The following is a 15453-nucleotide window of genomic DNA, read 5'->3' on the forward strand; positions in this document are numbered from 1 at the left end:
TGCAAAGGATGTTGGAGGAAAAATATCATTGAACTAAGTGAGAATTGTATACAGGTTTCCAACTTAGTCCAGTGCTCTGACATTTTTCAGCAGACAAACACCTGTACCGAATGCTCAGCACTTATATTTTGTTTGTCTACCGTACTTGTCTCACCAAGTTAAATACCATTAAATGTGAGTTTAAGAGAGTCAGTTAGCTGTGATATCCTCTACACTGGCTGGGAACCACTGTTTCCATCTCATCTTTTCAGGAAAGGACAGTTATATTTTTCAAGGTAAATCTCCCTTTCTGAAAGCGGTTACAGGTGAACATGGCAGGCAATGTTGCAACGCCTTCAGACTAGAGACCCAAGAACTCTAGATCCATCTCATTTCTCCAGAACACCAAGTCACCATCACAAGACTCCTCATTCTCATGTCCCTGGTCTGTCCCCATTGCCTTTGCTCAGTTTTCTTGAGACTCCCTCCTTCACTCTTATGGATACCAGCACCACCCCAGCCCTGGAGGCCCTGCCTGCCCTCCCCTCCTGCCCTGATCTAGGCATCTCTTTGTGGAAGCCCTGCTTCAGTATCCAGGGAACACTTACTGAGGTCACAAGCAGCACAGGAGGTGAGTGGTTGGGGTGCTCTGGCCCTGAGCCCTTTTATCCTGTCCTTTGGGCTCTTCCTCCAGCAGTGAAACAGGGCCTGGGCATGAGAGGACTTGCCTCCTGACACCCACATAGGTCCCGTGACAGGTGGTAACTGGCAGCTCTGCACATGTCTGCCTTCGTGGGTGTTCAAGAGAGCTGCTGCCAGCATGGAATATGGCCACTTAGAAATAGAGGTGGGGTGGGGAAATCCCTACCATAATCTCCTGCCTTGATCTGCCTGAAGGGCACCTGCCTTTAAGGTTCTCACTTCTCATTCTTGGAGCTTTGAACTTTTGGCCCTAATACTGCCCTTCTTGCCTCCCCGGTGTTAATGAGCCCATGCAACCTGGTTCAAACCAAATTGTAATGTATTCCTTCCAATTTTATTCTGTACAGGTTACCCTGATACAATATATACTATGGATTACATGGTTTTAACTCTATAGAAATGGCATTATACTTAAGACACTCATTTTTGACTTGTTCTCTTCCTTAAACATTATTTTTGCTAGTTACTCAAGTTGATCTGTATAGCCATAGTTTACTCATTTTTACAACTGTGTAGTATCCATCTTATGAATGCATCATGATTTGTTAGCCTCTCTCTTTTGGATGGACATTTAGAGTGTTTTCACTTTTCACTGTATCAATATTGCAGCTAAGGAAATTTTTGTGCGTGTCTACTTGTGTATTTTTGGGAGAGTCTCACCAAGTTATGTACCTATAAGTGGAACTGTTGAATTTTGGATCACACCCATCTCTCCAAATTGCTCATACTGATTTCAGTTTGCACCTATGGTGTATAAGAATCATTCTTGCTGCACATTGTTGCTAAACTTCAATAATTGCCATTCGATGGATGTGCACTGGTATCTGTCAGTAGTTTAATATGTGTTCCTCTGCTTTGTAGTGATCACAGCATCTTTTAATGTATTTTTGGTTAATTGAGGTTTCCCTTCTGTGACTTGTCTGCTTTTTCTCGAAAATGTTTTTCAATTTGTTTATCTCCTTTTGTTAGTATTTGTAAATGTTCTTTACATATTCTAGTTACTAATGTACTGCTATTAAATGTGTTGTGAATATCTTTTCCAAACAAATATGTTCTTGTTTGCATTTTAATGGTGTCATTTGATGAACTAGTGTTTTATTTTTAACATAGTTGAATTTCTTCAACAATAACTATATTGTTTGCAATTTTCATGATTTTAATAAATCTCAACCATTTGTAAGTTTAGAAATCTTTTCCCTATCTTTAAAAAGTTGAAAAAATTTTCTTTTTAAAAATGAAGGTTTTTATTCAATCAAGAAAGGAATTTTTGTACATTTTATGTATTTTAAACATTTTTCTGAATGGATAACCAATTGTCTTAGTATTGTAATCAAATTTTCCATTTTCCCCGACTCATCTGAAATACCTATGGGTCAGAATCAATTTTTCACATTTCCGTAGATTTATAATTGGGTGAACAATTCTTGTCATTGCCAATTTGTCAACACCTCTGAGAACATCCTGTTGCCTTAATTACCATAGGTGTATAATCAATTGCAGTATCTAAATCACACAGGTTTCATCATTCCTTAAGATTGTCTTGGTGATTATTAAACCTTTGTCATTTTATATAAACATTAGAGCCAGTTTGTCACATCCTACACAATGAAGATGAAGCAAAACAAATCATTATTAGAATTTTGATGAAAACATCATTGAGAATATGCATTAATTTATGAAGAATTATTTTATTTTATTATAATTTTTTTCTACTCACCCATAAATATGGTATATCTCTTTATTATGGTATTCTGTAATGCTGTTTAATAGTCTTCTCATTTTAACAAATATATTTTACATTAAAATTGTATTTTAGACTTTATGTATTTTTGCTATTTTAAATGGCAATTTTTAAAATTATATTTTTGAATTATTTGTTGCTGGTTAATGCAAATTTATTCTTACATCTTACAACTTTTCTAACTCTTAATATTATTTTAATTTTCTATAGTAATCATTCTTGTCTATATATCTTCTTTCTCAAAGTTTTTTCTCCTTAAGTTAAATTCTTGAAAGTACAACTGTTGGATAAAAAGTATGCGCATTTAAAATTTTGATTTGTAAACAGAAAATTATTATTTGTTGAGTAATGGGTCACCAAATGTCATCTTAATTTTCATTATTATGCCAATTTATAAGACCCATTTCCTATCACCTTCAGTAATACTGTTTTGTTATTGATTTTAAGTTTCTTCTAGTTCAATATAAAGGAATATCTTCTAATCCTTATCATCCTTGAAATGGATGGGCTGTGCTTCTAGATCAGAACTACTAATGTAAGCTGAGTAACCAATGTCTTCACTACTCTCGTATTAAATACATTGTTTGGAACAACATGAGCCACAGCCAGGCAATTCAGTGGCAGACTCAGACCTCATCCTTGAAAGACCATCCTTGTTTTATATACTAGTCTTTGGTTATTTGTATATGCAAATATGAAATAACAAATTTCAAAATGTATTTGTCATGTATTTCTTTCCAAGCTCTCTGTTTGTTCATGCACTTTGCCCATTCATTTGTAGATAGGCTTATTTCTTTTCTATAAAGTTGTAAGGACTTACTATTTATCATAGATTTTAATACTATTCCTGACTTACATACTTTACTTTTTCTCAGCTGGTTATTTATATTTTTCATCTTTTAAAATTGTGCTTTCTGACATATAGTATTCCTTTCACTATGTGATGAGATCTATCAAGTTTTTTCATGCTTAAATATTTTATCCAATTACTTATAAAGAAATAATTAGATAGTCTGTATATCCTTCTAATAATTTTGGAGTATCAGTTTATTGTTACTACTTGATGCAGGGGTTGCAGAGGAAGGAAACAAATTAAAAATCAGTCGTGTGGTGCTGGCTCTGGGACACAGAGTAAAATCCACTAAGTCTAAGTTAATTTTTACTGGGTCTCAGCATTCTTCCCACCAATCTCTTGTGATATGAGAGCCTGACAACATAGAAATGTTTTCTCAGAAAATAACTCCTTTGCTAGTGCATATTGTTAGCATTAAAATGGTACCAAATTCAATAAATTTCAAATGCTATTGAAATCTAACACCAAACATAAGGAAACAATCCTCATGATGTTACATCATATTGCTACCTTATTAACCCAATCCATGTCAGATTAATTGACAGTTTGGGTGCTACCCTTTATGGTATCAGAGTCATGGACAGAATAGCTTCTAATCCTCATCATCCTTGGAATGAATGGGCTGGGCTTCTGGATCAGAACTGGCAATGTAAGCTGAGTAATCAATATCTTGACTACTCTATTATTAAATACATTCTTTGGAACAGCATGAGCCATAGCCAGGTAATTCAGTGGCAGACTTCTGCAGGGTGATAAGGCTAGTATACTGTAATGTAAATGTCTCAGAGTGAGAATTCCAATGATGATGGCTTAAGTCATACACAAGTAAAGATGATGCTAATAGTAATCAATTCATTTTTAAATTGCTTACCTATGGAGTCCACCTCTGTTTTAGAAACTGTTGAGGGGTACATAAATATAAGAACAAAGCTGCAGAATCAAGGATAGTTTATTGTAGTCATATTTGAAAATTAAGACTTATAAAGAACTTACAGTTGAATGGCACTGTTTTAGAAATGCATAGGTCACGGAATAAAGCCTGGATGTTGAAGAAGGAGCGTTATCCAAATGAATATAAATTGTTCTATCATAATGACATATGAATGTGTATGTTCACTCCAGCACTATTCACAATAGCAAAGACATGGAATCAACCTAAATACCCATCAATGGTAGACTACATAAAGAAAATGTGGTACACATATACCATGGAATAGTATGCAGCCATAAAAAAGAATAAGATCATGTCCTTTGAAGCAACATGGATGGAGCTGGAGGCTATTATCTCTCCTTAGAAAGCAGCTATAATTTAAAAATATTAATGCATTGGCATTGGTTTAGAGAAAATGACATGTTATAAGCTCTCCACCAGAAACTTCCTTTGCATTATTTCATTGACTCTCAGCCATCCCTGGACAATTGTTTTTATATTATCTCTATTACAGAGTTGACAAACTGAGAACAAGAACGATGAGGTATTAATGCTTTTCATAAGGTCATGCAGGTAATAAGTGGCAGAATCAGGTTTCTCTCTAGGTCTGAGTCTTTAACCAGTTACCTAATGGCTTTAATACAGAAGCACACACACACACACACACACACGCACACACACTCTCTCTCTCTCTCTCACACTCACACACACACACACACAACTATAAGATAGTTGAGGGTTGGAGGATTCTATGAAACTTGAGTTAAGCCAGGTTGCCCAGAGCCACAGAGGTAAGATTTGGGAGTTAACAAAACAGAGAACTCAAGCTCTAAGACTAAACAGGTTAGGTATTCTCCACGGAGAACAACACAGGAAATGATGGTAGGGATTTTCCCACTCCATTTCTATTTCTAAGTGGCCATAGTCCAAGCTGGGAGCAGCTTTTCTGAGCCCCATGGAGGAAGGCAAGTAAGGAGCTGCCAGTCACCACCCACCTCAGAACCCATGTGGGTGTCAGAAGGCAGGTCCTCTCATGCCCAGGCCCTGTCTCACAGCTGGAGGCAGAGCCCAGGCCAGGATAAAAGGGCTCTGGGCCTGAGCACTCCATCCACTCACCTCCTGAGGTGCTGAAGGACCCTGTGCTGCCTGTGACCCCGGTAAGTGTTCTTTGAGAATAGGAGCTGGGGCTTCCACAGAGGGTTGCTCAGCCCTAGGCAGGAGGGGAGGCTGGGCAGGACCTTGAGGGCTGAGATCCATCTGGATAGAAGTCAAGACCTCAGAAAGATTGAAGGAGGATATGCTCAGGAGGCAGGGAGAGGCCCAACTGGTAACACAAATAAGAATTAGATGTCTCTGTCTTTGTGCTTCAGCTGGTTGAGTTTTAAGGACAGAGGGAGTTGAAGCCCAGGCAAATAGACTTTGCTAGAACAGCTTCAAATAGGACACTTACTTTTCAGAGCAAAACTGTGACACTCCTTGCAAATTTGAGCTGGAGATAGTAGTTCTCAATCAGTGGTGTAGAGATAATTAATGGATCTTTTAGGGCTTTTTGAAACTCACTTATCTCTAGATTCAAATTGGAATTGAGAATCTCTTTAAGTAGTTAGACATAGCAAGCTGAGGATCACTGTGCCAACATGTTACTGTGAGGCCTTTGTGTGATGAATATGGCAGTGCACCAGCCTAGAGCCAGGGCACCTGAGTTCAAATCCCCTCTATGCACCAAAAATACTGTTCTCCAGCATCTTCCTTAACAAAGGGAGCCTGTGAGACCAGCCTGTCTCCAAAACCATTTACAATTGTACATGTGCAGGTTTTTACAAGACAAAGTCTCCTAGGAAGTTACTCCAAGAGATAATCCTTCATTATCTTTTTCCAAGAAAATATTTATATCCCCAGGTTTCCACACTGGACAGTTTCAGGGTTTTATTTGACACAATGAGAAAAACTGCTTCCTTTAATTTACTAAATGTTTAATCTTGACAGATATTTTTTCATATGGCTTACTGCCTCAGTTTCCTTCTTTGTAAAAGATATAGTAATTCTTGACTGTCTTAAGATGAAATTGTGAACTCAAAAGATACAGTGTGAGAGCATTTGCCAAACTACAAGAAATAACAAAATTTTCAGTGATTAATGATTTACTATGACATTTGAACAGTTCATCAAAATAAAGGAAATAGAAACAATGTGGAAAGGACAAGAATAGGCAGGGGTGGCCTCTGCCTAGGTCTGACTTGCTGTTTGACTCTCTTTCAGCTTCTGAATCCGCCACCAAGATGTCCTGCCAGCAGAGCCAGCAGCAGTGCCAGCCCCCTCCCAAGTGCACCCCCAAGTGCCCCACCCCAAAGTGTCCCCCAAAGTGTCCCCCTAAGTGCCCTCCTGTCTCTTCCTGCTGCAGTGTCAGCTCTGGAGGCTGCTGTGGCTCCAGCTCTGGGGGCAGCTGTGGCTCCAGCTCTGGGGGATGCTGCAGTTCTGGGGGTGGTGGCTGCTGTCTGAGCCACCACAGGCGCCGTAGGTCCCACTGCCACAGACCCCAGAGCTCTGGCTGCTGCAGCCAGCCCTCGGGGGGCTCCAGCTGCTGTGGGGGCGGGAGTGGCCAGCACTCTGGAGGCTGCTGCTGAAGTGGACCCTGAGCCTAGAAGAGCAGAATCCAGGACAGCAAACTGCCAAGGACATCCCCCTTCTCCTACTAGGCCTGCCTGAGAGGCTCACAGGTCCAAGGGAAAGCTCTGAACTTGCCAAGAGCATATCTTCTCCCTGGAGTCCAGAAACTCAGATCCTCTCCTGGATCTCCATTCACTGGCCTTGGACCTCACCTTTGTGGCTACCCTCCCACGCTCTGTCTAAGCCCCTAGCTTACTCAATGTCATTTGCAGCGTGCATCTGCTGATTAAAGGACTAAAACAAGGAATCTGCTCAGTGTCTTGTTCTATGAGGACCCTATTCTCCTTGAGTGGCTCTTGTTCTCTTCACCTTGTCCTCTGCAGTTTGTGGCCTTGGAACCTCAGGGGACAGTGGGGCACTCTGGAGTGAATTGGGGTTAATGGGGGCAGGAGTGGGAAGGGACCATTGCTCCCAACTCTGTCTGTCCTATGTCAACTGGCCTGAAGCAGCATTGCTTCTGACCAAGTCTGAACTGTCTCTTATAAACATAGCTTCTTTGTTTCTGGTCCCTTTCAAGGGCTTGACCAGTCTCTCCATGCTTCTCTTTCTCTGTGAGTGCAGTCTGCTCCTCCTGACCTAGCCCCACCAATATCCTTCCTCCCTCACACACATCACCTGCAAAAACACACACTTCTGCACATCTCCAGGAGCACACACAAACATGCACACACATGCATGTATATACATGGATAAAAAAAGAAAAATATAATAAGTAAACAAATGAAATAAAAGAGAACAAAACCCATGAATATATTTTGAAAATGCAGTTTTCCCGCTGACTACTTCTGCAATAAGTTTAGTTCCAGGCACATTTGCAAGTAAAAATTGCTTTTCTATTAACCTTCCATCAAATCTTGTTGCTTTCTTCCTTCTCCATCTTCATTAAATTATCTACACTTTATTCCAGAACACACTCCCTGTACCATATTTCTTAACTTGCCCATGACTCTCTATAGAAAAATGCATGTGCTTCTTAAGTATTATATTTAAGACTTAACAGAAAGTGTTTCCAACTTCTTTTCTAAGTCTTACCATTCATACCTTCCATGAAACCCCAGCACTAATACTGCTGACAGGATTTAAAAAGTTTTAACCACCCATCTGGCCATGACCTTGTACTAGTAGCTGATGGGGACTACACAATATAGGTCACAAATTGTGCTGTCCAAAGTTTTGTTAAAACCTGATTCATGAGGTATGTCAAAAAAAAAAAAAGGAAAATGGAGCAAGTGAGATTTGAACTGCAGTGTCTCAGAGAGAAAAAAAATATTGAAATAAAACATAGAGGTAAAGTAGGAAGAGACATCTTCAAAGTATAGCTAATAGGCAGTCCTGCTTAGCAAAGCATAAATTAGAGGAATTGTACAGGGTCTTATGCACAGAGCCTTGAATGTCACTCAATGGACATTGACCTTGATCCTGAACACAGTGCAGAGCTCTGGATGAGATTTTCTTAATGGTCAGGGGTACTTATTTCTGGAGTGCGGGATGGTGTGGAAACATCATTTTCAGATTCCAGTGAAAATTAGAATCATGGAGAAACCCTAGAGAAGTAAGGCATTGTAACTTCAGGGAAGGCCATGCATCTTGAGATATATGATACTGTAATAATAGAACAAGGCCGATTATATATCCATATCTATATAATCTACTTCTATATCTATCTATGCCTATGTTCATATACATAACTCAGATATTGATTCCCTATACCCGTTATGACCTGGATATTGGTATTATTGTGGCCATTTCTACCTCATCACACATTCTGGAGAATTGTTCTGGACACTTCCTGAAAAGAGAACTTTTTCACATGATTACTCCCTAGTCTAATTTGCTTTCATCTAATTAGTTCTTTTATTTTTTAAATAACATTTTCCTCAAGATACAAAAGGAACACCTGTTATATACCAAATTGACATTAGTAAATCTTAATCTCCTAAAAATGTTTTTAAATAGACCTTCAGACGAAAACTTTTGTTCATGTTGAAACAAAGCAATAACACTAAAACTTTCCCATTGTATTTCAAGTCCTCCTATTTTTTCAGGTCTTCCAGCCTCCTCCACTAGGGAACTCTTTTCCATGGGGTCCTTCACTCCACATAGTGCCCGAGACTTGGACCATCTCAAAAAGTGTTCATTCCCTTTAAAATTATTGATAGACAGGTGTTTCATATGAGGGTTCACTGTGTTACAGGAACTTTAATGTGCATTTTCTTTCTACAATTTCATTGATCCCCACGACATCCTGGAGACTAATCTTTATTATCTTCATTTTAAATTTCAGGAAACGAAGGATGAGATAATTTGGGATTTTCAGAAGTCACACAGCTAGTAAGTGACAGAACCAGGATTCTGTCCCAGATGTGTCTGACTCCTACCAGGCTTGTAACTGTGATGGCATAGACATGTATTTGCACACACATGCGTACACACACACACACAGAATCTGGGACACATCAGGGACATTAAAAGACTTCTGTAAAATTTTGGTTTAAATGATACCATCAGGGATATAGAAAAAGAGGACTTGGGAGGCCAAACTCCAAGAAAAAGGCCTAAGGCAGCTCCAAGAAAAATGAGGTGGCACTGATGGGAGCTATTCTGATCTCCTGTGGAGGGAGCCAGGTGAGAAGCTGCTGGTTATCACCTGGTCATACAACCCATGTTGGTGACAAGAGGCGGGTCCTCTTATGCCCAGGTGCTGCCTCACCCATCAGGAGCACAGCCCAAGACCAGGATAAAAGGGCCTCCTTGATACTGTTCCAGTGTGAGATTCAGGAAAAGACTCTCTCATCTCCATAAATAATTAACACTCAATCATTAGTAAAGTCTTGTTCAGGACTGCACACTGTTTAAGGGTAAATGTCCAAATTCCTGCAGTGAAATAAGACTTTGTGTGCTCCCTCGCATTTAAGCCTTTGTCATGTACTCTCAGAAATGACCTGAAGCTGAACCGGATTATTTTTTGTACTTTGATTATGCTTCTCTCTGTGATGCAAGCCATGGTCTCTGCCCTTCCAGGACAGCGTGGCTCAATCCCACTTTTTTTTCCCTTCTTGTGGCATATCACTCTAATGAGATAATAGTAAATTATTTGATGGCCTGCCTTGAGTGTTTTATATTTGTTTACCTCAATATTCAACACAGAGCTATGCACACAATGGATATTTAATGACTTTTAAATCCTCTCATTGGTAATAGCATTGACTTTACAGTTTATAAACAGCTATTCCTTGTGACTCAGGCCATCCTTATAGGAGACACACTCTGAGACAGGCTCAGTGAGGTGTGTGAGCCACATCACCTTGAGAGGTCTGACACCGTCTTTCTTGGGTATGACGTTTGTTCTCCTGCTCAGATTGTTCCAAAAGGCTTAGTAATGGGGCAGTGGTCAGGACATTGGGTCCCAGGTTGTCACAATGGCAGGTATACTCAGAAGTTCAACTCCTGGTATCTAGGATGATGGGTCTGGGATGCCATCTCGTCCATGCCTCTGCCTTCATGCAGGGCAACCCCAAGCCCTCAACTGACGTAACTCAGATGTAGGTGATGAGTCAGCAACATAGTTGTATCAGGAAGACTGGAAATTAAGTCTTGGCTTTGAGAAATCACAGCCTAGCTATCAGGTCAATACAGACATGTTGATCAGCAAAGCACTGATTTTTCTGAGGGTCAAGGCATTTATCTTTTACATCATCAACATTTTATCATAACATGGGATGGAAGGAAACATTACTGAGATCTAACTGGAAATATAATACTTTAAGCAGAGTTATATTTTTATCTCTGTGCATCACAGCCAGCACCAAGGAAACTGGTGATCTTGTTTTGCTTTCTCATCTTGACAAACTCTTAATAATTATACATGAAGGAACTCATACAACTGAATGGCAACAACCAAACAACCCAATTTAAAAACGAGTAAAAGACTGAATAGCTATTTCTCAGACATACAAATGTCCAACAGGTATACAGAAAAAGGTTCTCAATCTCACTAATCATCAGGGAAATGCAAATCTGAACCACAATGAGATATCGCTTCATGCCTGTTAAAGTGGCTATTATCAGAAGGATGAAATATAACAAGTGTTGGCAAGGATGTGGCAAAAAGGGAATTCTTGTACACTGTTGGTGGAAATATAAATTGGTACAGCCATTATGTAAAACCGTATGGAATTTCCTAAAAGTATAGAAAATAAAACTACCTCATGATCTGCTAACTCCACTTCTGGAAATAAAATCAGTATTTTCCAGAGATATCTGTACTCCCAGCATTATTTCAGCATTATTAGCAATAACCAAGATCTGGAAACAACCTAAATTTCTGTCAGTGGATGAATGAATTTTAAAAATTCTGAATATATATACTATATAGCAGAAGGAATATTATTCAGCCTTAAAAAAGAAGACAATCCTTGATTCTGCTGATGTGATGCATTATGTCTATTTATTTGCATATGTTGAACCATTCTTGCATTTCTGGGATGAATCCAACTTGAACATGGTGAATAATCTTTTTAGGGTAGTATTGAATTCTGTTTGCTAGTATTTTGTTGAGGATTTTTGCATCTATATTCATCAGAGATATTGGTCTGTAGTTTTATTTTTCTATTGTGTCTGTTTGGTTTGGTATCAGTGTGATTCTGGCTTTGTAGAATGAGTTTAGAAGTATTTGGTGTTCTTCAGTTTTTTGAAATAGTTTGAGTAGAATCAGAATTAGCTCTTCTTTAAATGTTTGGTAGACTCCAGTAAGGAATCTATCAGGTCTGGGGCTTTTTCTTGATGGGAAACTTTTTATTACTGCTTTAATCTCATTACTCATTATTGGTCTGTTCAGGTTCTCTATTTCTTTATGGTTCAATCTCGGTAGGTTGTCCAGTAATTTATCTATTTTTTTCCAGGTTTTCCAATTTGTTGGTGTACAGTTGTTCATAACAGTCTCTAATTATCCTTTACATTGCTGTGATATGTTATTATGTTTCATTTTTTATCTGATTTCATTTTTCTGGGGCTTCTCTCTTTTTTTCTTGGTCTAGCTTAAGTTTTGTCAATACAGGCTGAAAAAGCATTCAATAAAATTCAACATCTCTTGGTGGTTAAAAACCTTCAAGACATTGCATGTAGAAGGAACATACCTCAACATGATAAAACCCACACCTAATACTATACTGAATGAAGAAAAATGGAGAGGCTTTCTCTTAAGTATGAAATAAGACAAGGATGCCCACTTTCACCACTTTAATTCAACATACGGTAGAAGTCCTAACTGGAGTAATTAGCCAAGGAAAAGAGATAAGTGGCATCCAGATTTGAAAGGAAGAAGTCAAATTATCCTTTTTGCAGATAACATGATATTAGATTTAGAAAAACTAAAGACTCCACCAAGAAACTCTTAGAAATGACAAATTTAGTAAAGTGGCAGGATACAAAATCAACATACAAAAATCAGTAGTGTTTCTATACACTTATAGAAATCAATCTGAAAAAGAAATCAAGAAAACAATCTCATTTATAATAGCCACAAAAATAAAATAGCCAGAAATAAATTTAACCAAAGAAGTGAAAGAACTATAATGAAAGCTAAAAGCATTGATGAAGAAATAGAAGAAGACACAAACAAATGGAAAGATGTCTCAGGCTCATGAACTGGAAGAATTAATATTGTTAAAAAGTCTACAGTATTCAAAGTGGTCTACAGATTCAATGCAATCTCTGTTGAAATACCACGCAAGCCAATTCTCCCTAATAAACTCCCTTTCATGTATACATATATCCTATTAGTTCTGTCCCTCTGGAGAACCCTGACTAATACAACAGAAAAAAAAAGGCTTAACATTTTTATGGAACCGTAGAAGACTCCAAATAGCGAAAGTGCTCCTGAGTAAAAAAGAATAAAACTGGAGGCATCATACTACCTGATTTCAAATTATACTACAAAGTTATACTAACCAAAACGTATAGTGCTGGCATAAAAACAGATGTATGAACCAAAAAAAAAAATAGAAAATCCAGAAATAAATCCATAAACTTATAGCCTATTTTTAAACCTTACTGCAAATAATGATTAATAAATAATCAACTACATTTTTAGAGTGTTCCTTGCAATTGTGGTTACAAAAGAGTGTATACACTTGGTAAAACTAATTGAATTGTATATTTTAAAAAGGGGTTTTATTGTGTGAAAGTTATACATCAATAAAAGTGATTTAAGTTTAAAAACTAAAGATTTATTCCATATATTGTGAGTATATATAAATATGTGTGTATATATACACATGTACACACACGTATATTTATATGTCTACTACGTGTACATACAATATGGAGGAGGAGTCCAGGGAGATTGTTAGTGGAAGGAGTGGGGAACGAGGAACACAAGAGTGAAGAGGTGATAGTGGGAAGGAGGATGAAGTTGGCCTCCTGGCCATGCCTGAGGGATGCAGTTACATAGGTGAAAGGAACCAGAATTTGAAAGAAAAATATTTCTCAATGCTATTTCAGTCCCTTGGTTTAAAAGGAAAACACAGAAGAAGAAAAAACACAAAACACACAAAAATGCAAGCTTTTTCCTCCTGACCCCTTTCCCCATCCTCTGTCCACCAAGGCCTCAGCAGCCACCAGCAGACACAGGGGAGCAGAACAAGGATGACACAAACAGGAAAATCAAGCAGGCTGGTAGCAAATTGGGGAGCAGATTCTGGATTTTATTTCTTCAGTTCAGGCAGCACAGAATAGAGCAGCGTGAGCTGGGGAGGAACTAGGTGTGTGCTTTGGAGTTCCCAGGGCAGCCATGGATCTGCAGAAGAAAGTCTCTAAATGCCATTAAGGAGAAAGATTTGGGGTTTCCTGACACCAGAGCAGAGGGATTCTCCAGGCAAGACTTCAAACTTTTGCTGGAACCTCTCAGCTATTCAGGCAGAATCAGAAGGAAGAGGAAGTCAAGGTCCACTTCAGCAGCAGCCTCCAGAGTGCTGGCCGCTGCCCCCTCCGCAGCAGCTGGAGCCCCCCGAGGGCTGGCTGCAGCAGTCAGAGCTCTGGGGTCTGTGACGGTGGGACCTGCGGTGCCTGTGGTGGCTCAGGCAGCAGCCACCTCCCCCAGAGCTGCAGCAGCCCCCAGAGCTGGAGCCACAGCCGCCCCCAGAGCTGGAGGCACAGCAGCCTCCGGAGCTGACACTGCAGCAGGAAGAGACTGGAGGGCACTTAGGGGGACATTTAGGGGCGGGGCACTTGGGAGTGCACTTGGGAGGGGGCTGGCACTGCTGCTGGCTCTGCTGGCAGGACATCTCGGTGGTGGGTGTTCAGGAGCTGAGGGAGAGTCAAATAACAAGTCAGACCCAGGCAGAGGCCACCTCTGCCGCTGTGACACTCTTAGCACCTCTCAAGTATAAAAGCATCATCTTCAGTAGTTTTATTTCCAATAATTTCCTCAAAATCTCACATCATCTTTTTCAAGATATCTTTGGATGTCAGACAACTGTAAACTAAGACTAAACAATATTGCAAAATGCATCTAAGATTCTGATGTGTTGTCAGTGGAGGAGGAAATTATTACAAATATATCTTAAGACTGAAATTGTCTAATTTATGAGTCATTTAAGAGAAAATTATTTTTAAAGGAGAAGAAGCAGTCATTCTCTCTGGTCATAACTTGCAAGATGATTTTGCTTTGGAAGGTCAGCATTGTGCAGGATCTCGGAGACTACTAGGTCAGTAAACTCACTTCAGTAGAGACAGATAAACTTAGCAATTTCTGCAGAACTAGTACTTGAACCCTGACCCCCTGATCTCAGGTTGGAGCTCAGACTTCCTCACTCACCACCTGCTCAGGCTGATGGGATGACACGGTGGGTCTCAGGCTTGGTGTGTCCTAACCAAGCTGGGAAGTTTGTGAACAAATCTCAGACCCATGAAAATGTGGGGTTCATAAACCCCAAAGAGTCTTTATTCCCATGTCCACAGCTCTAGTTCTTCCCTTGCAGGCAGAGACAGGGTTGTATCTTCAGAGGAGGGAAGCCCACCTGTGGCTCCCTCCTGTGGGCTGCCAGAGTGGAGCAGGTCTCTGTGCTTCAAAGTTCCCATTCTGGAACACCCACCTCATCCCAGAGCAGTCTGTTTCCTCTAGAGTTCAAAGGCACATGGCACAGCCCGCCAGCTCTTTTCCTCTTTTCCTTCCTGCTCCCAGTTAGCGCCAGACCCCTTTTTGCCCCCGCCCCTTCAATCTTTTCTAAACTCTCCACCTCTGACAACATGGCCCTAGCCCCGGAGGCCCTGCCCCTCCTTCCCTCCTGCTCTGTTCTGAGCATCCCCGCTCCTATTCTTACCGGAGTCACAGGCAGCACAGGGTTCTTTAGCACCTCAGGAGGTGAGTGGATGGGGTGGTCTGGCCCTGAGCCCTTTTATCCTGGCCTGGGCTCTGCCCCAGCTGTGAGACAGGGCCTGGGCATGAGAGGACCTTCCTTCTGACACCCACGTGGGTCATGTGATGGTTGGTGACTGACAGCTCCTCACCTGCCTGTCTCCCCAGGCTCAAGGCAGCCACTCCCAGGTAGGAAAGTGCCTACTTGAAACGGGGTTCCAGGA

The 15453-nt window shown here is 40.1% G+C and overlaps 2 protein-coding genes across 3 annotated transcripts; one reads left to right on the forward strand and one right to left on the reverse strand.

Annotated features, from left to right (window-relative positions):
• Positions 1-5312: 5312 nt before the first annotated feature.
• Positions 5313-7120, forward strand: LOC130541082 (late cornified envelope protein 1C). Of its 2 annotated transcripts, none has more exons than XM_057300883.1 (2): positions 5313-5363; positions 6466-7120. In XM_057300883.1, exon 2 carries the CDS (start codon positions 6486-6488, stop codon positions 6828-6830), a length of 345 nt encoding a protein of 114 aa, XP_057156866.1. In that variant the 5' UTR covers positions 5313-5363; positions 6466-6485; the 3' UTR covers positions 6831-7120. The 2 variants fall into 2 exon arrangements, with proteins under 2 accessions (XP_057156866.1, XP_057156867.1); XM_057300884.1 differs by lacking the exon at positions 5313-5363 and having other exon boundaries at positions 6466-6529; positions 6608-7120.
• Positions 7121-13191: 6071 nt separating this feature from the next.
• LOC130541083 (late cornified envelope protein 1E) lies at positions 13192-15453 on the reverse strand. The gene is made up of 2 exons (XM_057300885.2): positions 15195-15453; positions 13192-14178 (listed from the first exon to the last, which is right to left on the reverse strand). Exon 2 carries the CDS (start codon positions 14154-14156, stop codon positions 13824-13826), a length of 333 nt encoding a protein of 110 aa, XP_057156868.2. The 5' UTR covers positions 14157-14178; positions 15195-15453; the 3' UTR covers positions 13192-13823.

The sequence above is a fragment of the Pan paniscus genome, chromosome 1 (assembly GCF_029289425.2).
Source record: "Pan paniscus chromosome 1, NHGRI_mPanPan1-v2.0_pri, whole genome shotgun sequence".
Taxonomy (NCBI): Eukaryota; Metazoa; Chordata; class Mammalia; order Primates; family Hominidae; genus Pan; species Pan paniscus.

Bases quoted from the DNA above. Each gene is read 5' to 3' on its own strand.
- LOC130541083 (XM_057300885.2), bottom strand. From the start codon at position 14,156: ATGTCCTGCCAGCAGAGCCAGCAGCAGTGCCAGCCCCCTCCCAAGTGC.
- LOC130541082 (XM_057300883.1), top strand. From the start codon at position 6,486: ATGTCCTGCCAGCAGAGCCAGCAGCAGTGCCAGCCCCCTCCCAAGTGC.